The sequence below is a fragment of the Achroia grisella genome, unplaced genomic scaffold, assembly GCF_030625045.1.
Source record: "Achroia grisella isolate CSIRO2021 unplaced genomic scaffold, CSIRO_AGI_Agris_v1 utg780, whole genome shotgun sequence".
Classification (NCBI taxonomy): Eukaryota; Metazoa; Arthropoda; class Insecta; order Lepidoptera; family Pyralidae; genus Achroia; species Achroia grisella.
In genome coordinates this window covers 1,297,883-1,320,921 of record NW_026713020.1, presented here as the reverse complement: position 1 = coordinate 1,320,921, position 23,039 = coordinate 1,297,883, and the positions used below count along the sequence as shown (strand labels likewise).

The window sequence follows — 23,039 nt, the reverse complement described above, 5'->3', positions numbered from 1 at the left end:
TTTATGTTCAAATTATGTGCGCAAATAACGCAATTTTTACTAATAACTATTACAGATGCATAAATAACCATCGCTACACATTTCCGATAAGAGTGGGACGGGTCGTGTTGACGACGCCACAATAATTCGAAAAGAGCAGGAAGGCGCAACCTATGGCTCTTAGGTTGCACCTTCCTTCTCTTTTCGGAAATATACCAAACGGACGGCGTCGTTGATATGGTTCGTCCGGTACTGAATCTAATGATTGGGGCTTTTGCAGGATCAAGAGCGTAATGGTAAAAATTACGAGCGTTTCTCCCCGATAAGTTTCTTCGAAATTCTGACAGATTCCTTTATTTCCGAATACCCGTACGAGTAGGTGACTTGCTTAGTCTTTCGTGCGAGGTAATACAACAGTAACATTTTCAGTATATAACAGTAGCAATTTACAAGATTTTTTTAGTTTTATTGAGAGGCAACAAGTTTTAAGCTTTAAACCTCATTCCCGACCTGTCTACGAATAATTTTCATTGAACGTCAAAAGTTAAAACAGCAAACGGCTGCAGGCAAACGGATGAAAAAAATGTCCACTAATAACAAAAAAACTAAAGATGAATTTTATATTGTATTCGCATATTTGTCCACTCTCAACGTTTGCAAATATGACATAAGCAATGAAGTCATGTTATTGAATCATTTCGAATTAAACAAAAAAACTTGACTAAAGAAACAATGACTAATATTTTCTTAATGTCAACTCAATTCGTCAAGAATTTTGTGGTTTTTTATTTCTATATAATTCATGCCGTATTTCGCATGTCTATACTTCTCAGAATACAATATCACTCATGACCTGGTGTGAGGTTATCTTGGTCAGATAGAAAATTAAAACAATAAATTGAAGTCTCCCGATCAGCCAATGTCAGTGCTTGTTTGTGCGCAAAGAACGTGGGGTGACTGTTAAATATAATTGTTAATTAAATCAAATATTATTAAGGTGCGTAAATTTTGTGTATTTATAAAATTTATTTTAAATTAACAATAAATTAGAGGAGATAGAATATTATTATTATGAAATAAATAAGAGGAGAAAAAATTTTTCTTTGAAGAATATTTATTTTATTTTTAAAATGATACTTTGTTTAAATTTCTATGACTAGATATTAAATAATAATTTAGGACTTTAATTCTATTATTTCAAATATATATTTTTCTCATAAATATTACGATATTTTAGGATAATTTTATACACAAATTCATCAGTCACTATTCTCTGACTCTAATATTTATCTAATTATTATATTATTATAAATTATTGTAAAATACAGGTTCTATTTTTAAATATTTCTTGGTATGACACTTGTCGTATGCTTACACTTCTAATTTCTATACATTTATATTTCAGTTGAAATTGGATTCAAGATGAGGAATTTAATCCTCATAGCCGCAGTAACAACATTAGCGGCTGCGAGACCGGAATTGTATAAAGAAAAAGAAGATTTTCAGTATTCTAGGAGTTCTTCTGATGAAGGTACAAAATCCGGATATTATGACGCTCAGAGAGGGAATATGGGTGGAAATTACGAACGTGCTCATAACATGGATAACCTAGCACAACACCAGATGAGTGGGCTTGTTCGACAAGTAGAAGGGGAGCTTGGAGACGGATCGAAGACAAGGACTGGAAGTGTTTATTCTGCTGCAAATAGTAGAGGCATTTATGGATCTGGAACTTATGATATCGGAAATCTACAGGGTCGTAACTTTGAAGAAAATGGAGCTTATGGCGAACAGCAATCACACAGTTCACTATCTAATTCTGCGTATAGGCAACGATTATCTTCCAACTCACATAGGCATAGTAATAGCTATAGCAGACATGACAGTTCCCAACAATCAGAACAAGATATTGAAAGCAGTCGTATGCAAAATTCTCATAATACTTATGAACGGAGTGAATCCGATAGATATGGTCATTCATCTGGTTATAGAAATAATGGAAATGCAAACAAAGTATATGAACAAGGAAATTCCGCCGCATACGGTCAATCATCCAATTACAGAACAAGTCACATTGAAAATGCAAATGCTGCACACGAGCAACAAGAATCCGATGCATACGGGCAATCATCCGATTACAGATATTATCCACAAAATAGATTAATAAATACAACGCCCATGAGAATAATGATCAGACCTGGAACTAAAGTAATCTTACCAGTTGCATCAGAAACTTATGACGGTAGTCATACTGCATCTTCTTATGATGATAGTAAGACTAGAAGCGAAGCTGAAGAATTGGCAAGTGGAAGCCAACAAAAAAGTCATCGTTATCCCAACAATAACAAACATTACGAATCATCATATAGTTATCACAAGCAGTGGGAAAAACACAGCAATCCTGAACCAACACATTTTCCTACTGAAAGCCCTTATTCAAAATCAAGTGAAATTTCTGATGCTTCAAAAGGATCTCAGAAAAGTAATTACCAATATCGTGCAAGTGATACAGATTCTCGAGATTCTAGCAGATATGCTTCAAATGTGCAATCAGCTAAATCTAGTGAGTCAAGGCATGATTCTGACTACAACTCTCAATATCATCAAAGCGCATCATCTAATACTAAATCAAATGCATACACTCATAGTGGATCGAATCATCTTGTTGATGATGCGGAACTTCTAAAAAATATTCATACAAACTCAAGACCGAAGAGTTATCAGTCTTCTTACTCATATCACAAATCGTGGGAAAGACAGGGTGATCCGTATGTGATACCTGTGCCTAATAGTGGAACCGATGGCCAAATATCCGAAAGACTTAGTGCTATATCTAGCCCTCGGGAAAGCCATTCATCACATCAATATGGTTCTCATCACAAAGAAGCTCATCAAAGTTATACTAGTGGTACGGCATTGGATTGCAACTGTGAGGAGGATGAACATAGTCGAGTAGCTCGATCTTACAATTCAAATCCAGAACAATTTTACTCATATCAGCAACATAGAAATGTCAATGATGATCAAGAACAAGACTATCAAAGCCAGCGGAATAATTTAGAAAATCTTGGACAACAGGCACAGCGGAACATTTGGGACCAAACAGATAATTTCGGACAACAATCTCAAAATGGATGGAATCAACTAGAAGATCTCCGACAACAGTCTCATAATAAATTTGATAAAACAGAAGATCTTGGTCAACAAGCTCAAAATAGATGGGATAACATAGAAGATCTAGGCCAACAAACTCAAAACAGATGGGATAAAATAGAAAACCTAGGCCAACAAGCTCAAAACAGATGGGACAAATTAGAAGATCTTGGACAGCAAACTGAAAACAAATGGGGCAAAATAGAAGATCTTGGACAGCAAACTGAAAATAAATGGGGTAAAATAAATGATCAAGAACAACAACAAGCATACCAACATCATAATTTCGAACAATTAGAACAACATCATCAAAGTAAGTAGGATTCGTACTTTTATAAAAATAGAGCACATATATAAAAATAGAGATATAGACTAGTAATGATTACTTCAAGTAAGTTTTACATTCTATAAAACAGCAGCAACATATGGGGCGATAACTTAAAGTAAATCAAAGTTTATAACATTACATTAACTGTATAAAAAATAAACATTAAACTAAACCAAGATTACATATATAAGTATTTGAATATTTCTATATCACAAAATCATTTTCTTTTATAATAGGAAATATTGATCAACCACAAGAGATATGGGATAAACTGGAAAACATTGGTGTACATAAAGACAAAAATATTGATAATTTTGGGCAACTAATTGAAAATCAGCACAGTATAGAAATTCATAATAATACTTCAGCAGATAATCCAAAAAATACATACGAACAATTTCCAACATATTTTTCAGAATCAATTCCGCAAAACTTTAACCACTCTCCTCAATTGATGGAAAATCACAAAAGTAATGAATATCAGCCACATACAAGTATATGGGATAAGTTAGATAGTTTTGAAAAAAAACATAACGGGGATAAAATAGAAGAAACATCAGTAAGTAACACCGAAAGAAATACAGAAAATTTTAAACAAAGTACAAGTATTAAACCTATTTGGGAATTACTTCAGGATAACTTAAGTAATATTTCAAGGGATGCAGTCTTGGATAATAAAAGTAATAAAAACGGAACAAACGCTTTTAGTTCAACCCAAGATACATTGCAAATAATAAATGTTTTGAATAAATCCGATACTTTTACACACAATATAAGACCAAAGAATCAAAAGACACAATTTATAATTACAAGCTCTACTACCATGAAAACAAACCAATATCTTCTTGCAACACAAGCTAACGATTCAGGACGTGGGGATATAGGATCAGAAGAATTAATTGATGCAGAAATGACAACAACTGAAAATATAGATGTTATAAATGAGACTCCAGAATATCCCGAAGAAATTGAGAGTGTAACTACAGAAAATAATTCAATAACTCAAAACACTTATGATGAAGCATTAAAATCAGATAGAAATTTAGACTATCAATTAAATAGCATAGAACTAAAACAAGAACTCGAACAAAAGGAACATTTACATACTAATGAGAATTTTAATAACAAATATAATGAACGACCTGATATTGGAAAAGAAAACATAAACTTGTCTGATCAAAATATAACTCAAAACATCCGCACAGATCAGCAAAATAAAAATAAGACTGAACAAAACAGACAACAAACTAACTACTTTATTGAAAAAGAAAACACAAAGGTGCAAAATAATGTACAGGAATTTAATTTGCAACAGGATAGTATAAATTTCAATCAAGGAAACATAGAACAACAATTTGACTTTGGGCAACATAGTGACAAATTTAATGAACAAAATCTTGAACAGTTTGATATTGGGCAACAAAACGACAATTTTGATCAACAAAACACGAATCAAGAATTTGACTTTGGACATCATAAGGAGAAATTCAAGCAAGAAAATATTGATCAGTTTGATGTTGGGCAACAAAATGATAACTTTGATCAACAAAACATAGACCAACAATTTGACTTAGGACTTGATAGATGGAAATTTAATCAACAAAATATTGCACAATTTGATGTTGGACAAAAAAACGAGAACTTTGATCAACAAAACATAGAACAGCAATTTGACTTTGGACAAGACAGAGGGAAATCTGAACAACATAATATTGAACATATTGATGTTGGGCAACAAAATGAAAAGTTTGCTCAACGAAATATAGAACAACAATTTGACTTTGGACAGCATAGTGGAAAATTTAATGATGTAAATAATGAACAGTTCGATGTTGATCAACAAAATGTGGAGCAAATGTCTGATTTTGAACAGCAAAATGAAGCCCATATGGCACAACAATTTGATTTTGAAAAAGAATACCTTAACCAGAGAAATGGACACAATTTACTACAAAACAACATATCCAATCAACAAAAGAAAACTATGTTTGAATTTGATCAGCAAAGTGAGCAAAACATAGCACAACAATTTGAATCTGGAAAACACATTGAGAATCCACAAAATTTAGAACAAACTAATATTGTACAACAAAGTGAGAATTTAGAACCAATAATTACATACACAGTAAACAATAACCATCATTTGAATCTACAAGGAAGAAACTCTGATTATATATATAGTCAGCCCATGATTCAAGAAAATTCAAGACAACATGAAACACAGATAGCTGATATTTATAACCCTAAATATTACTCATTGGAGACATTAAATAATAAAGACATAGAAAAACCAGCATATGTCGAAAACATAACAAATGTGATGTCATCTACTGTAGCTCCAACTACAGAGAAGACAGGATTTTGGGCTTCAGTAGGCAGTAAATTTACTAGAGCAAAAGAAAAAATTGGATCCTGGTTCAAAAGAAGTTAATTAACTCTACAATATATACTAAGTTTACAACACATTATTAGATTTTTCATTATTTTATTGTAAAAGTAGAAAAGACTTTTATTGATCTATACAAATTATACAATTAATTAAAACTACACATTTCAGTGGTATGTAAACTGCACAAACATATATTAATACAATAAAGTACTTACATCAGATAATGTTAAGTAGTATTTAATGAATGCTTGTTGTTGGATTGAATCTGAAAGTAGAAATAAGATATTGCAATTATACTAATTATGTGACAAAAGTTATAATAAATGATAAATGACATTGTCCTAGTCATATTCTTGAATATTTGTAAATTGCATGAAATAAAAAGGTGTTATTAAAAAGTGAACAATAAAATATATTTTTTTAAATAAATGGAACATGTTTCAGAATAATTTATTTAACCCCTTGTAAGAAAGTCTAATCTGGACTCATTCTTCTGGAATGATTCTAATTAGTATTTAGTAATTCTTATTTCTTAATTTCATAGGAAATATAAAAAAGAACTAGGACCATTTGAACTACATTTAGTCACTCTAGATGACTTCTTACTTCTAAGTTCAATAAAATTTATTAGGATAGGATAGAGTGTAAAGGAAATGAATATTCCATAAGGCATTATCTAGTCCCAAACTAAACATTGTATTATGGGTACTATAGAACTGTTAGGCATATTTTAACTATCTTTTTTAATAAATACATAAAATAAATATAATTATTTATAATACACTACCATGATTTCCTAAATTATATTAATTTTATTAGACAGCTAATAATTTGTGTTTTCTATCTACTCACTGTTTTCTATGTAGAAATACATACAATAACTGACTTATGTTCCTCTGTAGGGATTGTAGATAAATGACTATCACTTTATTTGAGGGAGAGGGAGATATTTGCCTACCAAGAGTGTGATACCATCAAACTGACCTCATAACTTGACATTGAGTTTGATTTTGTGGTTCAATTAGCTTTATATCTTTATATCAATCACATCCAAAATACATGAATGAATAATTTTAGAGCAATACCAGCAGCACCATAGAATAATCCACATTTTTAGACTAGGCTTTTTATTAAATGGCAAATGTATCATTTTCACAGGTGTTCTCTTTCAATGGAAGGTGTTTTTTTTTTCGTAATTGTAAGACTTGTACCTGTGAAAATTTAATAAATTCCTATGACAGTGGAATCTTCAGGAATTAATTAGATTCTTCAGGAATGATTATAGTTGGGGCCTTATGGAGATCAACATGATATCCATATCCATAAACCAATACAAGAAGTATTGATACCTAACAATTGTCTTTCCATGTGATCTCCTCATGCCCTTTCACTGGTGCAAGACTCACAGTAAAACATAGTTTTAGATTAGGTATCCTTAGAGGTCAGATGCTCAATTTAAATATTTAATTTAAGTATTTAAAAGTTAAATAAATAAATTTATTATTTATACTATATAAGCCTGCTAAGACAAGTGCACAATATTTCTGGCTAAAATATTGATTAAACTAGGATTAAAGTCTGTAAAATTATAGTATTTAAGAGCATATTTTTAATCATTACTTACCTAGATTCAAAGCATGAATGGGTTGTAGTGTAGACATTTCAAATTGTTAAATGAATATTAAACTGCACCAGAGATTATTTAACTTCGACCACTTTATATTTAAAGTAATAATCATAAAAATCATTAAACATATATAATTTACAGATTATACGACTTAAAATGAGGCATGCAAAATTTGGAAGGCGTTCATTTATAAAACATCAACAAAACAAGTCGAAAGTTTGTTTATTAGTTTCGTTAGTTCTATACAATAAGACATCGATTTAAGTGTAAGACTTAATACACCAAGAAACAATTCAAAATATTAAATAACCAAAATAAAATAGATATATTTTCTAAAAATCAAATTTAGTGAACAATCTCTCACAGTAAAATTATACTGCTGTCAATGTCAAAAAAGGCGCGAATTTATATTTCGCGCCTTATTTGACATTTAGAGATCTGTCGATCAACAATTTTGGAAATTAATTCGATACTCGATACTTTTAATAACTGATTGAACAAAGGATTATATAGGTTTACATAAAATCATTGTCCTATTTGCAGAAAACACGTAGCTTATATCTCAGACGTAGTGGTTATTTGCTTAGAGCCTACTGCGTACTAAATACTAAAAAGTCTCAGTGCATAATGGATATTAAAGTATTGTTCATTTAATTAATAATACCCTAATCTATACTGACTTGAAATACATCAATCATTAAATTTCTATGGTTACCACAAACTTTTATTTAAAATCACCAAAGTGTATTGTCTACATGATTATACAATATTAACACCGAGTCTAAAATGCAATTGCAAATAATTGTAAAGTTATTCCTTAAATTATATTTCTATCTTCAAATCAAAAGCAAACCATTTTTATAATTCATCACATTTAAAATAAAGAGCTAATGATGCCGAAAGGGCACGAACTGTTGTGTTAAAGAATTATTATATAAAATGTTACCGCTAATTATAGTCATTTTTAGAAGCCATTATTTATCAAGACTTGCCACTACTTATTCCTATTTTCCTTTCGCCATACCACTCACCCCGATCAAATGATTGGTTCATGGTATGCTCACTCCGTCATTTGCCTTGCAAGTCGCTTTACGTTCGCATCACTTTGTTTAGTTTAGTAGTTTAGTTACCAACTTACCAATTTATTGACAGCTGTGGAAGTGTAATACAAGTGTCATTAACTGCTTTGGAGGAAAATAAATAATAATTTTTAATTTATTTTATTTAGGTATAATATGTTGATATTTAAGTGCGGAATAATAACATTATCTTCAACATATATTTTATCGTAAGTGTTGAAAGTACAGTCTTTACACATTAACTATAATTAATTGTTCAGGTGTCGGAATTTTTGAAGAACTTTAATTAATGAATATTATTACAAATATACTCTAATTTAAAATATATAAAATAATAGCTACATATTGTGTTATTTCCAGCAAGGATAGTTTATTATTATTAAACACTTTCACTTTATTTAAAATTAATGTATTAAATCTTTTTACTTTTTGCATTCCAGTGTTTGCTTTCAAGTTGCACAAGACTCAAACTCATTGGACATTGGCCTTGCTTTTTTGTACATTGCCAGTGGAATAATAGGTGAGAGGTTTTTATATTATATAAGCTGCAATGTTGAAACCTAGTAAATGCAATATATACAATTTCCATTTACATAACATTGTTATAACTATCATGGGTCCATTTCATCATGTTTTATGTCATTACTTGTACCATACCTATATTTAAATTTTAGACTATTTTTATAATATAGTATATATTAAAATATTATCAATCCTTTATTTTGCAAAGAAAATTAATATGGAAAACATTTTTTAAAGTTACTTTCTTATATTGATATCAATAGATGCTGGTTACAATAAAATAATATGGATTGAGTATATTTTAGTTCATTATCATAACTATTTCAACACTGAAAGACAGTCTAAAAAACAGTTCAAACACTATAATAAACTATGAATAAATTCTACATTGAATTAAATTTTTATTTAAACAATTCTTGCCTGGTTGCATGGTTCTTCAGACCAATATATAATTACAACAATTAATTAAAATAGTAACAAACTATTGTCATTATATTAATATTAATTGAGTAATTGTGTTAATTTATTATTAAGTAATTGTTTTCAACTGAATACATTTATTATTACTGTAACTACTGTATTTATATATTATTCATATAGTGACTTTATGAATACTAAGCTCTTACTGAACCATTACAATGTATATATATATAACAATTTCAAAATAATTTTAATTATTTTAATAATAAAGAAAACATTATTACATTAAAGATAGAATTTTTATTAAAAATTGTTATAGACACAATCAGTTTTTGATTGTGTTTATAACAATTTTTAATAAACTTTCTCTGATATTACTTATAGCTTTCAATGTTCCTAACAGTCATTGTAAAACTCATAACACCTTTTCTTTTGGGTCGATAATTTATTGTTGTAACTGATTTTAATCTATACAATTAACCTGAGAATAACTGCTTTGGATTTTGGAATATTGACTTTTTTTCTTGTTTATGTATCAAACATAAGCATCTGAGTCCATAATAATAGATAAAATAATATGTAGGATTCTCTTTCTTTATTTTTTCTCTTTTTCTATTGTTATTTTGTTAAATAAAGAATTATTATTATATTATTATAAGTTAGTTCTTTCTCAAATTCCATAAATAAGTCACAGCTTACATTTTATATATGTGTATTCATAGTAAATGATTTGTTTTTACTATTTTACTTCGGACTTTATGAATAATTTTTCAACCATGCTTATCAAATTCCTGTATTCTGGTACTACAATGATGAATTCTATTATTATTATTATTATTATTATTCTAATACTACGGACATTGTCAGTCTTACAGCATTTAAAAATCTAATAAAAAATTGACTAATACAGTGTTGTTTGTGCTAACAATTTTTTTTCAGCTGGCAAAATCATTTATGACCGATACCAGCAAATCCATGTGCTAGGCTCACTAACACCAAATCCAAATGTTACCTCATTTGCAAACAGGATTGCTTCCTTTTCGGCCTCCTTTGTGTCACTGGGCTTCCTGGTTTATTTATTTCTGTTTCTATTTAAGGTAAGGCCGCCTAATTTTTAATGTTAGTCATATTTTGTATGGCAGCAATTACCACAAATTAACATTAATGTGAATTATATATATAAATTAATCAAATCAAATCAAGTTAAGTAACTAACAACTAACTCATACATAATATTATAACTATATACATGGATTTGTTATTTTTATGTACTCAAAACAAAACAACTACCATACAATTAGTTTTTCAAAAAGTAAGTAGTACCTATATGCAGGTACATATAGCAGGTACATGAAATACAGAAAAACATATTTTCCTCATCAATCAATCCTATTTATACTTAATCATACTTCAATGGATGTTCCATTGAAGTATGATTAAGTATAAATAGGAGGGAAGAGGGAGTTAGTGATCCCATACACATCATTTTACACTGAAATCATTACAATGGGTAGACTTGAAATTCATTCTATCTTCTTCCACTGGGGCCGGAATACCATTGGAATACAGCATATGCCGTTAGCGCAAGGGGAGCACAATTTTATTATCATCCATAAAATAAATATAACAATACATTTTATATTTTTCAACTTATACTATTGAACATTATAATATAAATATATTTTCCTTTTATACTAATTGTTGTTCTACTTGTATAACATGTCCAAACTTACCTTCGCCATGATCTGTCTAACTCTATCTCGAAACTTGGTATTTAATAATTACATTACCTTTTTTTAAGTCATAAAATAAAATTTCACTCATAAATTCAACAATATATATATTTAAAATTTCATTACAGGTGGATAATCATTGCCTTACGGCACTGAGTATTTTTATATGCGGATTTGGAACTCTATATATATGGATGCAGGTCTGCTTTTTAAATGTTTTATGTATTTGTAAATTATAAAAGAAAGTACATAATATGTAATATTAATTGTCAATAAATATAGTAAATCAACAAAATGCTGTATATGTACAGTATTTTGTTTTATCTTTGTTATCTCAGTTTTATGAAAGTTTGCATAAATTATGTGCAGTATTTAATGTTTTTATGTTTTAAATATAAATTGAATGACAAATGAGCTAAGAGCTCACCTAGACTCACTAGGTGGTGACTAGTCCTACTCCACTAGACACACTAGTGGAATTATAGGCGGTTAATAACTACCAAAGTTATTAACCGCCTATAATTCCACTCATGCTTTGTCATTCCGGACCACTATGATGCCATTACTCCATATCCTAGAAATGGATAGAATTTGTAAATAGATTTTTCTAAACAAGTCAATAATGCTAATTATAATATTTTTTATATTCATATATATGTATATATATATGTATACTTACTAACAATTATTGTTTCAGTGCATCATAACTACCTATATTTCTACGTTGTATTATGACAAATATTTATCTATTCTAAGACAATGTCTAGCCAACGTGAGCTTCCTTATACTAGTTGTAATGGCGATAATTGGCACCGTCACTTCTTTTTTACCGAGAAGTAAGTTTTATAATAAACTGATATAGCAATATAAATAATAAATAAACCTTGACAATTAACAGAGCTCCATCTAGTCCCACGATAAGCAGAGCTTGCTAGCACTCATAACACAAGTGATATAAATACTTAAATACATGTTTTGTGTAAATACATAAATAATATTCATACAAAACACCTAGACCGATACAAACAATCGTATTCACGAATACAACTGTTTGCAACGTGCGAGGAAACTATCCCGCGACCGTCGAAAGTAAAGTGGTGTACCGCTAGACCACCGAGGCCGTTAATAAAAATTAATAAATGTTCTAGTCAATGAAATTGTGAAATGTAATAATAAATTATTTAATTTACAGGTGGCACCAGTGGTATATATTTTTGTCTTCTCATCACTTCCCTGTGTAGTTATATACTTGCAGCTATTTTTTGTGTATTTATATTATCATTTGAAAAGGATTATACATATTTTTCCGAAGTAAGTATTAATAATTTTTTAATTAGTAGTAGTTAATGAAAATGATTATGGAGATAATCTGAAAATAACTGTACCTATCTTACCTCTTGTACCATCAGCCTATTAACTGATCTGACATGCGCGTTTTTTTTTCAAAATCTAACGTTATAATTTTAATTGAATAAAAACTACATAAAGCAGCGTTTTACTGATGAGATATGTACCCTATCTATGAAAATTTGAAATGCAAACCAAGTTTACTTTTTCTTCTTAAATAGTATTGTTTCTGGGATACTGAAACAAAAAATGTTTTTTTAAATGCTAACATGAAGCTTTATATTTTTTTATATTTAAATCAACATCATATATTTTATAAACAACTTGAAATATATCTTAATATCACTACTGTATAATTTCTAAGAAGAACAAATTTTGTATTTCTATTTTATAGGGATTAAGGTCAGAGTATCTTTTGGATGATGCATGCTCTTTAAATACTACATCATTAGGTGATGTGAACAGTATATATGGGACTCAAGAGTTGAACTCAAACACAAAAGTCATAAAGGGTAATATTAGCTGTGGCAAAATCTCTTGACCAGAGGCCGTGCCCGCACGATCGGGCACGATCTTACAGCCTACTGTTGTGGCATCCTCATATGGCAGTCTTGGTCATACGGAAATCAAAGCTTTGAAAAACAAAGAAAACCACAGTAAAAGTCAAGAACGAGACGAAGCTGTTGACAATGACAGTGGTATGTCATCAGAGGAAAATGAGGACTCTTTAAAGTTAAGCATAAATGCTAATAATAATAAGATAAATATTGTAAGATCTGTATTAGATGATAAGTGTGACGTAATAACGAAGTGCCTAACTAGTGAACCTCATTGGAATGAGATTCCATGTTGTTCATACAATATAACTAGTGTAAGTGTTGATAGTGATGGTATAGACAGTGCCGGGTTAGCTCCGGACCAAGAATCTGACTTACCCACGGGAAACAGTGATAGTAAAGTTTCCGATTTTATTGTGATAGATCTGACATGTGATGTTAATGATGCTTGTGAGTCGATTAATCGTGAACGAAATGTTGGCGGTACAAATACAAGCAACGTCGATTGTGATCCTTCTAGTATACATAGCTTAGATACAAGCCAAAGTTTAGTTCCTGTTCTAAACAACGAAATTGTGAATACAGAAAATCAGAAGTTGGTGAGTTTATCTCTGTCGATATTACTTGCTGCTATACTACAGGCGATGCGTTGTTTCGCCCAGTTTCTAGAGGACATTGTTATTCCTCAACGATAATTATCTACTTTAATGAATATATAAAAAAACCTGAGGTGCGCCTTCCCATGAAAAGGTGACATGTAAAACTGTCATTAAAAAATAGAAAGAAAATATTTATTCCATATAAACAAATGTATCAATTATTATACTTACAAAATATATTTTTACAAAATTTGTAAGAATATATTGACATATTTCGCAATATATTGTAGGTACCTACTGGCTGGTTAGAAATGAGCGCAGTATTTAGTTTCGTGCACTCTATTTTCAGCACTATTATAGTTTCCGGTTTTTTTATAATTACGTTTTAATGATAAATTGTGTTCCTTTATACTCTAATGTATTATGCAGTATTTTATTAAAATAGTATCATACATTGTGTTTACCGTTTTATTGGGTAACCTTGACTCCTACTGTAATTACGGTGAAGTACGATATTACGTTTACACGTAATTCGTAATTATGTAAATTGGAACGAGTGTGTTTAATCAGAGCATGCAGAATAATTCTTTAGTTCAAGGTAGTAATAATTTATGCTTAAAGTAGTAGTGACATACTATAATTGAAGTATACTTACATATTTACAATTCGGTTATGTAGAGCGGATTATTTGTTAAGTTGTAATTTAAGAAAACGAGTCAATGTTTCATAATAATTTAATAAATTATATTGAACAATACACAAATACTACTCATCACACACATCAAATAAATTAATGAGGTTAAATAGGTACATACACTATCAATTAGGTACTTTCTATTTATTGTCTCAATATTATTTCACTAGGAATTTATAGTGACGCTTCGTTAATCACTGTGATCAGTCTGTTGTTTGCGTTATGGCACTTTTTCTTCCACTTGATGGAGTTTTTGGTATGCTCCGGGGAGTGCTGTTCTGGGATGGTGGATTGCTGTGTTGAGTTGGCCATTACTATCGACCAGCGTCTGTGGCGACGCTCGTTCATATTGGGAAGCTCCGCTATCAGGTTGTTTTCATACTCGCTCAGCATTAAATAGTTTTCAACCTGTAAAACATTCATATATAGTATCATCATAATAACTCGAATGTTTATTTGAATTATTATTATGATATACCGTATATACCGAAATTAACAAGATAATTAAAAAAATATAAAAAGAAATCCTACTAATGGGATAAGTAGTATTTCATGTCTTAAGACATTTATATTGTGTTTATTGCTGTATAAAAAAGTAATACAAACAAAAAACTTATTATATATATATATCATACGAAATATCGTATGATATATATATATAATAAGTTTTTTGTGTTGTTACAGTGTGTATGTTTAATGAAAACTACCAATACGTAGTTTTCATAGTTTGATGTTGATAACTACTGTTATGTTAAATAAGTGTTTAGTTTACTTGACAATAGAAAAAACAGAATGATTGATCTTTGGCGATTTCCCTTTACACTATACCTTATTACAACTAGTGATACAGTCACCGCCGCAATCTAAATCCTCTAAGAGATGCTCCGGTATATCTAAATCCAGGTCCAAATCTAGCCCTCCCTCCTCACTAATGCATGTTAGCTCCGGGGGTATGTTGGTTGGAGGGGAGCCGAGGCTACCCGGACCAATGCTGTCCAGAAGTAGATCACGACCGGTTCTGCCTGGTGCTATTAATTCTGCTCCTAAAACTAAAATGACTTGATTAAATAACAAGTACATTTTGATCCACAAAAAAAAAAGAAAATTTAGTTGGATCTAAACACTGCAGTGTCACAGGAAGTGGCTACCTATCGCACTGTATCCTATTAGCTGTTGCTGGCAAAAATAAGTGAGGCATAATTTGTATTCTGGTTTATAGGTTATACCTAATAAAAATGCTAGGTATAGAAGAATAACACACTATTCCGTAGGTATGGTAGTGCTTCGTATGGGGGTTGTCAATGTATCATTTTCGTGGTGCTATTTATCATATATTAACTATTTAGACGTTTCCTTTTTTTCGAAAATATATAATTGTCAATCTCTTTGAAATTGATACGTAAGCGGAAAACAATCTTGGTCCTTCGAGACGGACATTAATTTAATTTCCATCCATTTTATCATTCTGATTTTTCGATAAAAATGTTTTATTATTGACATATAAGTTAGTAAAATTATTTTTAACTTTTGAAATTGCATTGTTCTACATATACCTTTATTATGACTTTACCAACCTAAAGCGGTGGCGGCGCCCGTGGCGGTACGAGGCTCTCTTTCGCGAGAGTGGCTGCGACGCGTTGATCCTCCCACTACCGTCTCACACAGTGTACTTCCGCCATTTTCTCTGAAATTTAATATTTAAATAAATTTGTGAAAAATTGAAAGAATCTTAGTGTATTTGTATTTAGTTGCCCTAATCGAAGAGGAGGGGATTGTTATTAATAGGGACTAGTAGAAATGGATATTTCATACTCATCAGACATCATGCATCACGGTAGATCTTTAGAAAAATGTATCTATATAAGAATTTCTACTGAGTTTGGGATTAGATGGCGCTGTGTGAATTGTCCGTGGTTATTATTATTGTTATTATGTTAATAATTATATTTAACATCCAATTTGCGACAAGTAAGTATACCAGATGTATTGTTAAATAATAAAAAAAACTGTTCAGGTTTGTTGAAGATATCAGATAACATGCACTGAATAGAATTGAGACTTCCTTTTTTTAGAAGCGGATAATATGGTATCCAAGTTCTCTAATGATTAGATTACCATACAATAAAATGCATACTGACTTGGTTTGTTTATGCGCTACGCTGCGCCGATGTAGATCAATGCAAAAGAGTGACAGTGAACCAATAAGCGAGCATGTAGAACTGAAGTAGTAGCCTGCCTTGCCACCACATCCCACGTTTATATATCCTGAAAACATATATAAGCATACAAAATTAATTGATAATTGAAGCGCGAAAGATTTTAACGGGACTATTCGTTGCATTTTAGCAATGCACCATATATTATGGTACAAACCATATTTGATAATTGACCACCATTAACTAATCGACTTGATCTTCTTGCTCCTCAATGGTGCTCCACTAGTCTACCTACACTGTATTTGTAGTAGGTACAATAAATCACTTACCTACTCATAATACTTAAAAAACCTACATAAACCCTTATATTTCAAGTAACGGGTTTTTGGAGTGTCACAATGAGAACTACCTCGTAACTTACTAATTTTGTTTTTGGAATTCGTGTTGACACCTTCAAACTTGTCTGTATCAGTATTCAGTATTGTAATGTCAAATTGATAATGAGCAAAAAATTAAAACGCAGGTATGGCTACGGAACCCAATTCATGCGTGTTGGACACCTGATGAGTGTTTTTTCTTTATGTGCTTTGTAAATTCCAGAGGCATGTTTGTTTACGAAGCGAAGGTGTCGTGGCGTTTTGTTTAATTTATTAAAAGCGCTTCATTTATTTACCAATGTTGTTCAAGCTTAAGCATGGTATTTATTCTGGCGCAAATTAATGGAGAAATCTCAGAAATCTGAGCTCTATTTTTTTTAGCAGAGAAATAATTTTTAATAATTTAAGAAAGTAGCAATTAGTGTATTTTATACGTGGAGCATTTAAAAACAAATTAGTTTCTACAAGAATACATATCTCTAACATACCTAATATCCTTTGCGTTTACTGAGGTATAAATTCTCAAGAAAAACTATTTACTTGAAACTCGTAACCTAGTCCAGCGCTGCACAGGTGCTAATGACTCAATATTTTTGAATAGTTTGTTTATGACTTTTTAGGTGAAAGGTTTAAAAAAACAGTCAAGTATTGTTTGAGTTTTTATAATTCCTTGTGATGGCAATACAATTTGTGAGTCTTACCTGAAAGTGGTACTCCAATAGCTATAGGTACAGCTTGTGAGCACTGTACAAACCCCCATGCACGCGCGAAGTTTCGAGAGCGAACTCGTTCATAGGTATACATCTTCAACGAATAATGATATCCACCGCAAAATATACCTGTATAGCCGACAATAAAGTTATCATTATGTACTTATAGTCATTTTCTTATTACTAATGAAAATCGATAAGCAATAAACTGAATTAAATAAGATGGTTTCTCGCACTTATAAATTAAAAACGGCCTAGCAAAACAAATGTGCGATTTGATCGATCTTGTGACTGATTGACATAGAAAGATATGTATAATCTACATGGTTTATATTCTTCTATATGTATGATATGCCTTATTATATTTTAATTAGTTATTCAATCGACTGATTGTTTCGTATTCTTGACATTTTAAATTGGTTAGGATGACTAACTTCCACGAGTCAAAAATTCTAAAGCTAGGGTTCCCTTTGATTACTGAGGTATGTTGCAAAGAAATATTTCTTTTTTAGATATTCTCTTTCTAGAAGCGGGTCTGTGCATCAAAGTTTATTACAAATGGATGTACCTACTCGCAATTATCATCAACTTAGTATATATCTAGATATTAAAATGATAATGAAAATGGAATGAAAGCCTCCTATACTTGCATTGTATTTACCATAGATCCAAGCGAACATAACATATCCCCTGTAAGAGCCTTCAACAGCAGTTAGGGCCATAGTCGCTAGACCACATACAAATACTGCCGCTTGTGTTAAATATTGCCGGGCTATTCGGCATTCGGCCGAGTTCTGCCGTACAAGTAATCCAAAAACCGCACATCCCACCGCCCAGGCTAGGCCCAAGTAGGCCTGAAGCAGTTCTGCTGTATCTCCTAAGCCTGAAATTTTATGTTAATTTTTTATTTCATTAATTTAGTATATTTAAAATAATGTAAAAGACCTCGAGGCCGAAGTCTCATTCGATGGTCAGACCAGATATCCAGTTAGATGAATGCTGTTAGCCCCGAACTATACCAGGCGTCTGAGCGCAACCGATGGCGACAGCTGGTTGACAAGATCGTGTAGAGTCGCGATTCTCAGTAGTGAGAGAACGATCATGAAGATGAGAAGTATATTTAGTTTATACATACGAGTATGTGTTGTATACAAGCTGTGTCCATATTACGTTATTTAATTGACTACCACGAAGATGTAAAGGCTCCTGCCACGATAACAGAATATCGGTAATCTATACTCGTAACTATAAATGTTTTTGTTGCCAATAATACAATTGTGACCAAGTATGTGTCTAGTCTAGTAATAAAGTAACTATTAGACATAGTTTGTATTAGCGTAGTATGAATTTGCAAGTTTGTTTTATATTTACGTTCATTAAATTAGTAAACACAGTTACATAGCTACTTAGTAGAGATTTATAGAGATTTTTAGTACCTACACTGGTAGAAATTGTAGTTCCTAGATAGCTAGCTTTCCATATTGATTACCTACAATTTTATTTATTTATGCAATATCTATCTTGTGCAAAACTATACGTTATATTTTGCGAATAACGGTATATCTATATGTAGGTATACAAAAAATCTTGAGGTAAAAGGATACTAAGATTGTAAATAACTGTGATTCATCTAGCGAGAGTACAACGTTTGACGTGCAGTAATTCGAATTCCTGATGACGAAGTTACTTTTTGTAGAGATAAAAATCAGCTCCGCTGCTCATTTCTTTAAATACTTCTATTTTAATATATATCAGTTTCGTATTCCGCCAGAACAGTACGCGATACTCTTTGTAAATGTACTCTGTATGTTTTTTTTATACCACTTAGGTGGCAAACAAGCATACGGCCCATTTGATGGTAAACGGTTACCGTAGCCTATGGATGCCTGAAACACCAGGGGTGTCACATACGCGTTGCCGACCCTTAAGAAACTTTAATATACCCTTCTTAAAAAACCTCATGCTGTAGTCTCTCGAGAAAACCTCGGCAGGTAGTTCATTCCACAATCTAAGTGTACGCGGGAGGAAGCTCCTCTGAAACCGCACTGTCCGAGACCACTTAGGTTCCAGCGTGTGGGGACGAATTCCCTGTCGATGGCGAGCGGTGCGATGGTAAAAGGTAGCCGTAGGCATCATGTCAAACAATTTGAGACCATGTCAAACCGTTTGAGAGATTGGAATCATCGACAATTCTCATAGCACGTCTCTGAACCGAGTCAAAAGGACCGAGCTGATATCCAGGTGCTCCTGCCCAAAGATGAGAGCAGTACCCCATGTGCGGCCGAACTTGCGACTTATACAATAGAAGTCTCTGGTTCGCAGTGAAGTACCGCCTCGCTCTATTCAGCACACCGAGCTTTTTGGAGGCGTCCAAAAAGCTCGGTGTGCTGAATAGAGCGAGGCGAAGAAAAGGTCAAGCTGGCGAGCTTGACCTTTTCTTCGAGGTGACTACGGAACTCAACTGTGCTAGGGATGTCGACACCGAGAATCCCAATGCTCTTAGAGATGGTAATGGACGTGTTCTGGAATTGCGGAGCCACAGCAAAAGGGGTTTTCTTAGCGGTGAACGCGCAGGCTTGTGTCTTGGTGGGGTTGAATTGACTAAGTTCAATCGCCCCCAATCGGAGACTGGTGAGAGTACTCTCGATATGTTAAGTAGGTAGTGAGGTATATGATACTTAATGTATTCTTGTTCGCGGGGGATTATTGTTTTATATATACTTGTTAAGAGACAGTTAATGTTTTCCGGTGTTTCTCTTGCAAGTGAAAAGTTAAGACCATAGAGCATTACGCACTGAATACTAATATGCTATTGCACTGAACTATTATAAAAATAGTATTGTGAAATTAGATATCTACTATATATAGATATAGCGATATAACCTTTTGTCATCTGGGTACGTATGTTTACGATTGTAACGTCGTAACGATCGTACGTCCTTATGAATAAGAATTTTATATATGTATCTACAATATACAATCTGTTCAAGTAATTGCTTAAACGCATTGTAAGCAACAGGAATTTTATTAAGACCGTAGTAGGTATTTCTAACGATCAATTACTTTTCAAGCCACATTGATTTTTCAACACATTGCTTCTTTTTTATACATACCTGTTAATTTCTTGACATTAATAAAATAAGAAATGAAGAAACAATTTTTCTGATATTTTTCTATTCCGGTTATAAGATGGGCTAAAATAATGAGTTATAGAACATTTCTTAGGATGAAATGAATAATGATAATATTAATTTCTCTGTGGCCAAAATAAAATAAGAATAAATAAATATTTTTATTTACAGTAACGATATACTAAAGTATATAAATATAATTAGATAGGTATATATATTTGTTAAAAGAAAATTGCAATCAATTTGTTTCTCTGAATTTCACAATATAATTATAACCGACCTTAATAATTATTAATACCTACGTATACCCCTACGAATGTTTATGAAATACAAAATAATGAACACAAGTATCTGAAAAGTAAGTCTTCGCATATATCTAGTCATTATAAAGGAAACTTTTCCATTTTATGCATCACTGACTTTCATTCCAACAGTAAATTTCTGTGGTTCTCATTATATGGGGTGAAGTAGATGAATAATAAAAGTTTTAAACAATAAGGTTATTCTTATATTTTTTAGCATTTCTCTGCTTTTCGTGGGGACTTTTAATTTTTTTTGCCTATAGATATGTTACGTTATAATCGTAAAATATCAATATATCTAAGTACTTTTGTACACACAAAAAGACAATTGGACAAAACAGACGTTTTAAATGAATTCATCCGCATTCAAATATTCCGCTTTTCAGGTGTAATGATTGTAAATAAAAAGCTATGATAAACCACACTCATAAATGTGCATATTATAAAGCTGGTTTTGTAAATTTAAACATTAGCGAGTTTATATTTATGTCTTCTCGTTTATTTGTCATAACTTCTCTCATAATTATGTATAAAACCCTAAATAATTTCTATATTATTATTACAGTAGCGTGTAGATATGCCTAATCCCGTTGTATGCTTTGTGGTTATTATAGGGTAATATTACATTACACCAATATCAATTTTTAAGTCAGCCCCTCGGTGGTGGTCACATTTATGTGTACGTAAATAAATAACAACAATAAAATTTAAGTGCCCTACTTGGAGAGGTCGTAGATTTCATGGCTTTTTACACGAACTTTGTGACTCCTCTGATGGAACTACGAAGATCAAGACATTAAATGCGCAAATAAAAAAAATACTAAGATGTCACCTTACCTTCTTGTTCCGCATGGTACGCTAAATAAAATATCGGTGTGTTAATTCCAAATGCTGATATCCCTGTTGACATGAGCAGAATCCTGACTGTTTTAGATTTTAAAGTGGAGAAGTCAAAGAATGGTTGTCTATCATCACTTTTGTTCCTGTCCTTCATCTTCCGTTTGATTTTATTCTGATTTTTGAGATGGAGTATGGCTCTTCTTTGTGGGTGGTACAAAGAGGCTGATCGGTAGAAGGTGCCCAATATGAATGTTACGAATACTACTCCTGTTACAGCTTGCAAACCCAGTCGCCAACCGATTGCTCTGTAATTAAGAATGTATGAGTATGAAATTTCGCAAACTTATAGTTTATTAAAAGGAGTGCAGAATGCCAATATTTTTTTAATTATGCTTAAAATACATGAATTAAATAAAAAAACATCACACACTACCATGTCACACACTCTTTTATTTAAGTGCTATTGCTCGTTCAAAGATCTTTTTATATTTTTTTTTATAGTCGAATTTCGACAACTGGAGGACCAGTAGTATCGGTGGTTGCACTGATTATGTTTTTGACATAATCATTACTGTAATTAACTTAATTTTGTACATTTGTATAGTCATTTTATTATTCTACCGCCACAATATTGTGACTGTTGCGGTAAAATAAAGAAGTAGATTTAACTGAGTAGAAAAAAATATGTATCTAATTACAACAAAAAATATTTACTTATCTATATATATATAACTCAAAGATGACTGACATAGTGATCTATCAACGCACAGCCCAAACCACTGGACGGATCGGACTGAAATTTGGCATGCTGGTAGATGTTATGCGGATGTAGGCGGCATCCGCTAAGAAAGGATTAATTCTACTCCCAAGGGGATGAAAGTTTGTATGAAACTTTGTCAATTTTAAACCGATCGGGCTGAGACTTGAGGGCATGCATAAATCTACTATGACGTAGGCATTTCCTAAGAAAGGATTTTGATAAATACCACCCCAAAGGAGATAAATTAACGCGAGCGAGGCCGCGGGCAAAAGCTTATAGCACAAAACTATACACGTTATATATTTTATATAAAAATAATAAGTAAAAAAATAGTAT

At 31.7% G+C, this 23,039-nt stretch overlaps 4 protein-coding genes across 5 annotated transcripts in view; 3 read left to right on the top strand and 1 right to left on the bottom strand.

Moving 5' to 3' along the window:
- The first annotated feature begins 897 nt into the window (after positions 1–897).
- LOC131850863 (uncharacterized protein DDB_G0283357-like) lies at positions 898–6,287 on the top strand. Its single transcript, XM_059201242.1, has 3 exons — positions 898–976; positions 1,385–3,445; positions 3,697–6,287. Exons 2-3 carry the CDS (start codon positions 1,402–1,404, stop codon positions 5,889–5,891), a joined length of 4,239 nt encoding a protein of 1,412 aa, XP_059057225.1. The 5' UTR covers positions 898–976; positions 1,385–1,401; the 3' UTR covers positions 5,892–6,287.
- A 2,269-nt stretch (positions 6,288–8,556) lies between these two features.
- On the top strand, positions 8,557–13,129 carry LOC131850998 (uncharacterized). The gene is made up of 7 exons (XM_059201422.1): positions 8,557–8,764; positions 8,996–9,075; positions 10,437–10,594; positions 11,359–11,430; positions 11,928–12,066; positions 12,423–12,541; positions 12,972–13,129. Exons 1-7 carry the CDS (start codon positions 8,712–8,714, stop codon positions 13,116–13,118), a joined length of 768 nt encoding a protein of 255 aa, XP_059057405.1. The 5' UTR covers positions 8,557–8,711; the 3' UTR covers positions 13,119–13,129.
- Positions 13,130–13,276: 147 nt separating this feature from the next.
- Positions 13,277–14,097, top strand: LOC131851000 (uncharacterized). The gene has a single exon (XM_059201423.1). It carries the CDS (start codon positions 13,278–13,280, stop codon positions 13,827–13,829), a length of 552 nt encoding a protein of 183 aa, XP_059057406.1. The 5' UTR covers position 13,277; the 3' UTR covers positions 13,830–14,097.
- A 374-nt stretch (positions 14,098–14,471) lies between these two features.
- The window catches only part of LOC131851076 (monocarboxylate transporter 10-like), a 128,572-nt gene continuing 120,004 nt past the window's right edge, over positions 14,472–23,039 (bottom strand). For both annotated transcript variants that reach the window (XM_059201503.1, XM_059201504.1), the window contains 7 exons: positions 21,941–22,248; positions 18,332–18,553; positions 17,662–17,799; positions 16,566–16,692; positions 16,002–16,111; positions 15,256–15,476; positions 14,472–14,835 (listed from right to left, as the gene is read on the bottom strand). In XM_059201503.1, the coding sequence (XP_059057486.1) occupies positions 14,602–14,835; positions 15,256–15,476; positions 16,002–16,111; positions 16,566–16,692; positions 17,662–17,799; positions 18,332–18,553; positions 21,941–22,248 (1,360 nt within the window). In that variant the 3' untranslated portion in view covers positions 14,472–14,601. The remainder of the gene's footprint in view (positions 14,836–15,255; positions 15,477–16,001; positions 16,112–16,565; positions 16,693–17,661; positions 17,800–18,331; positions 18,554–21,940; positions 22,249–23,039) is intronic.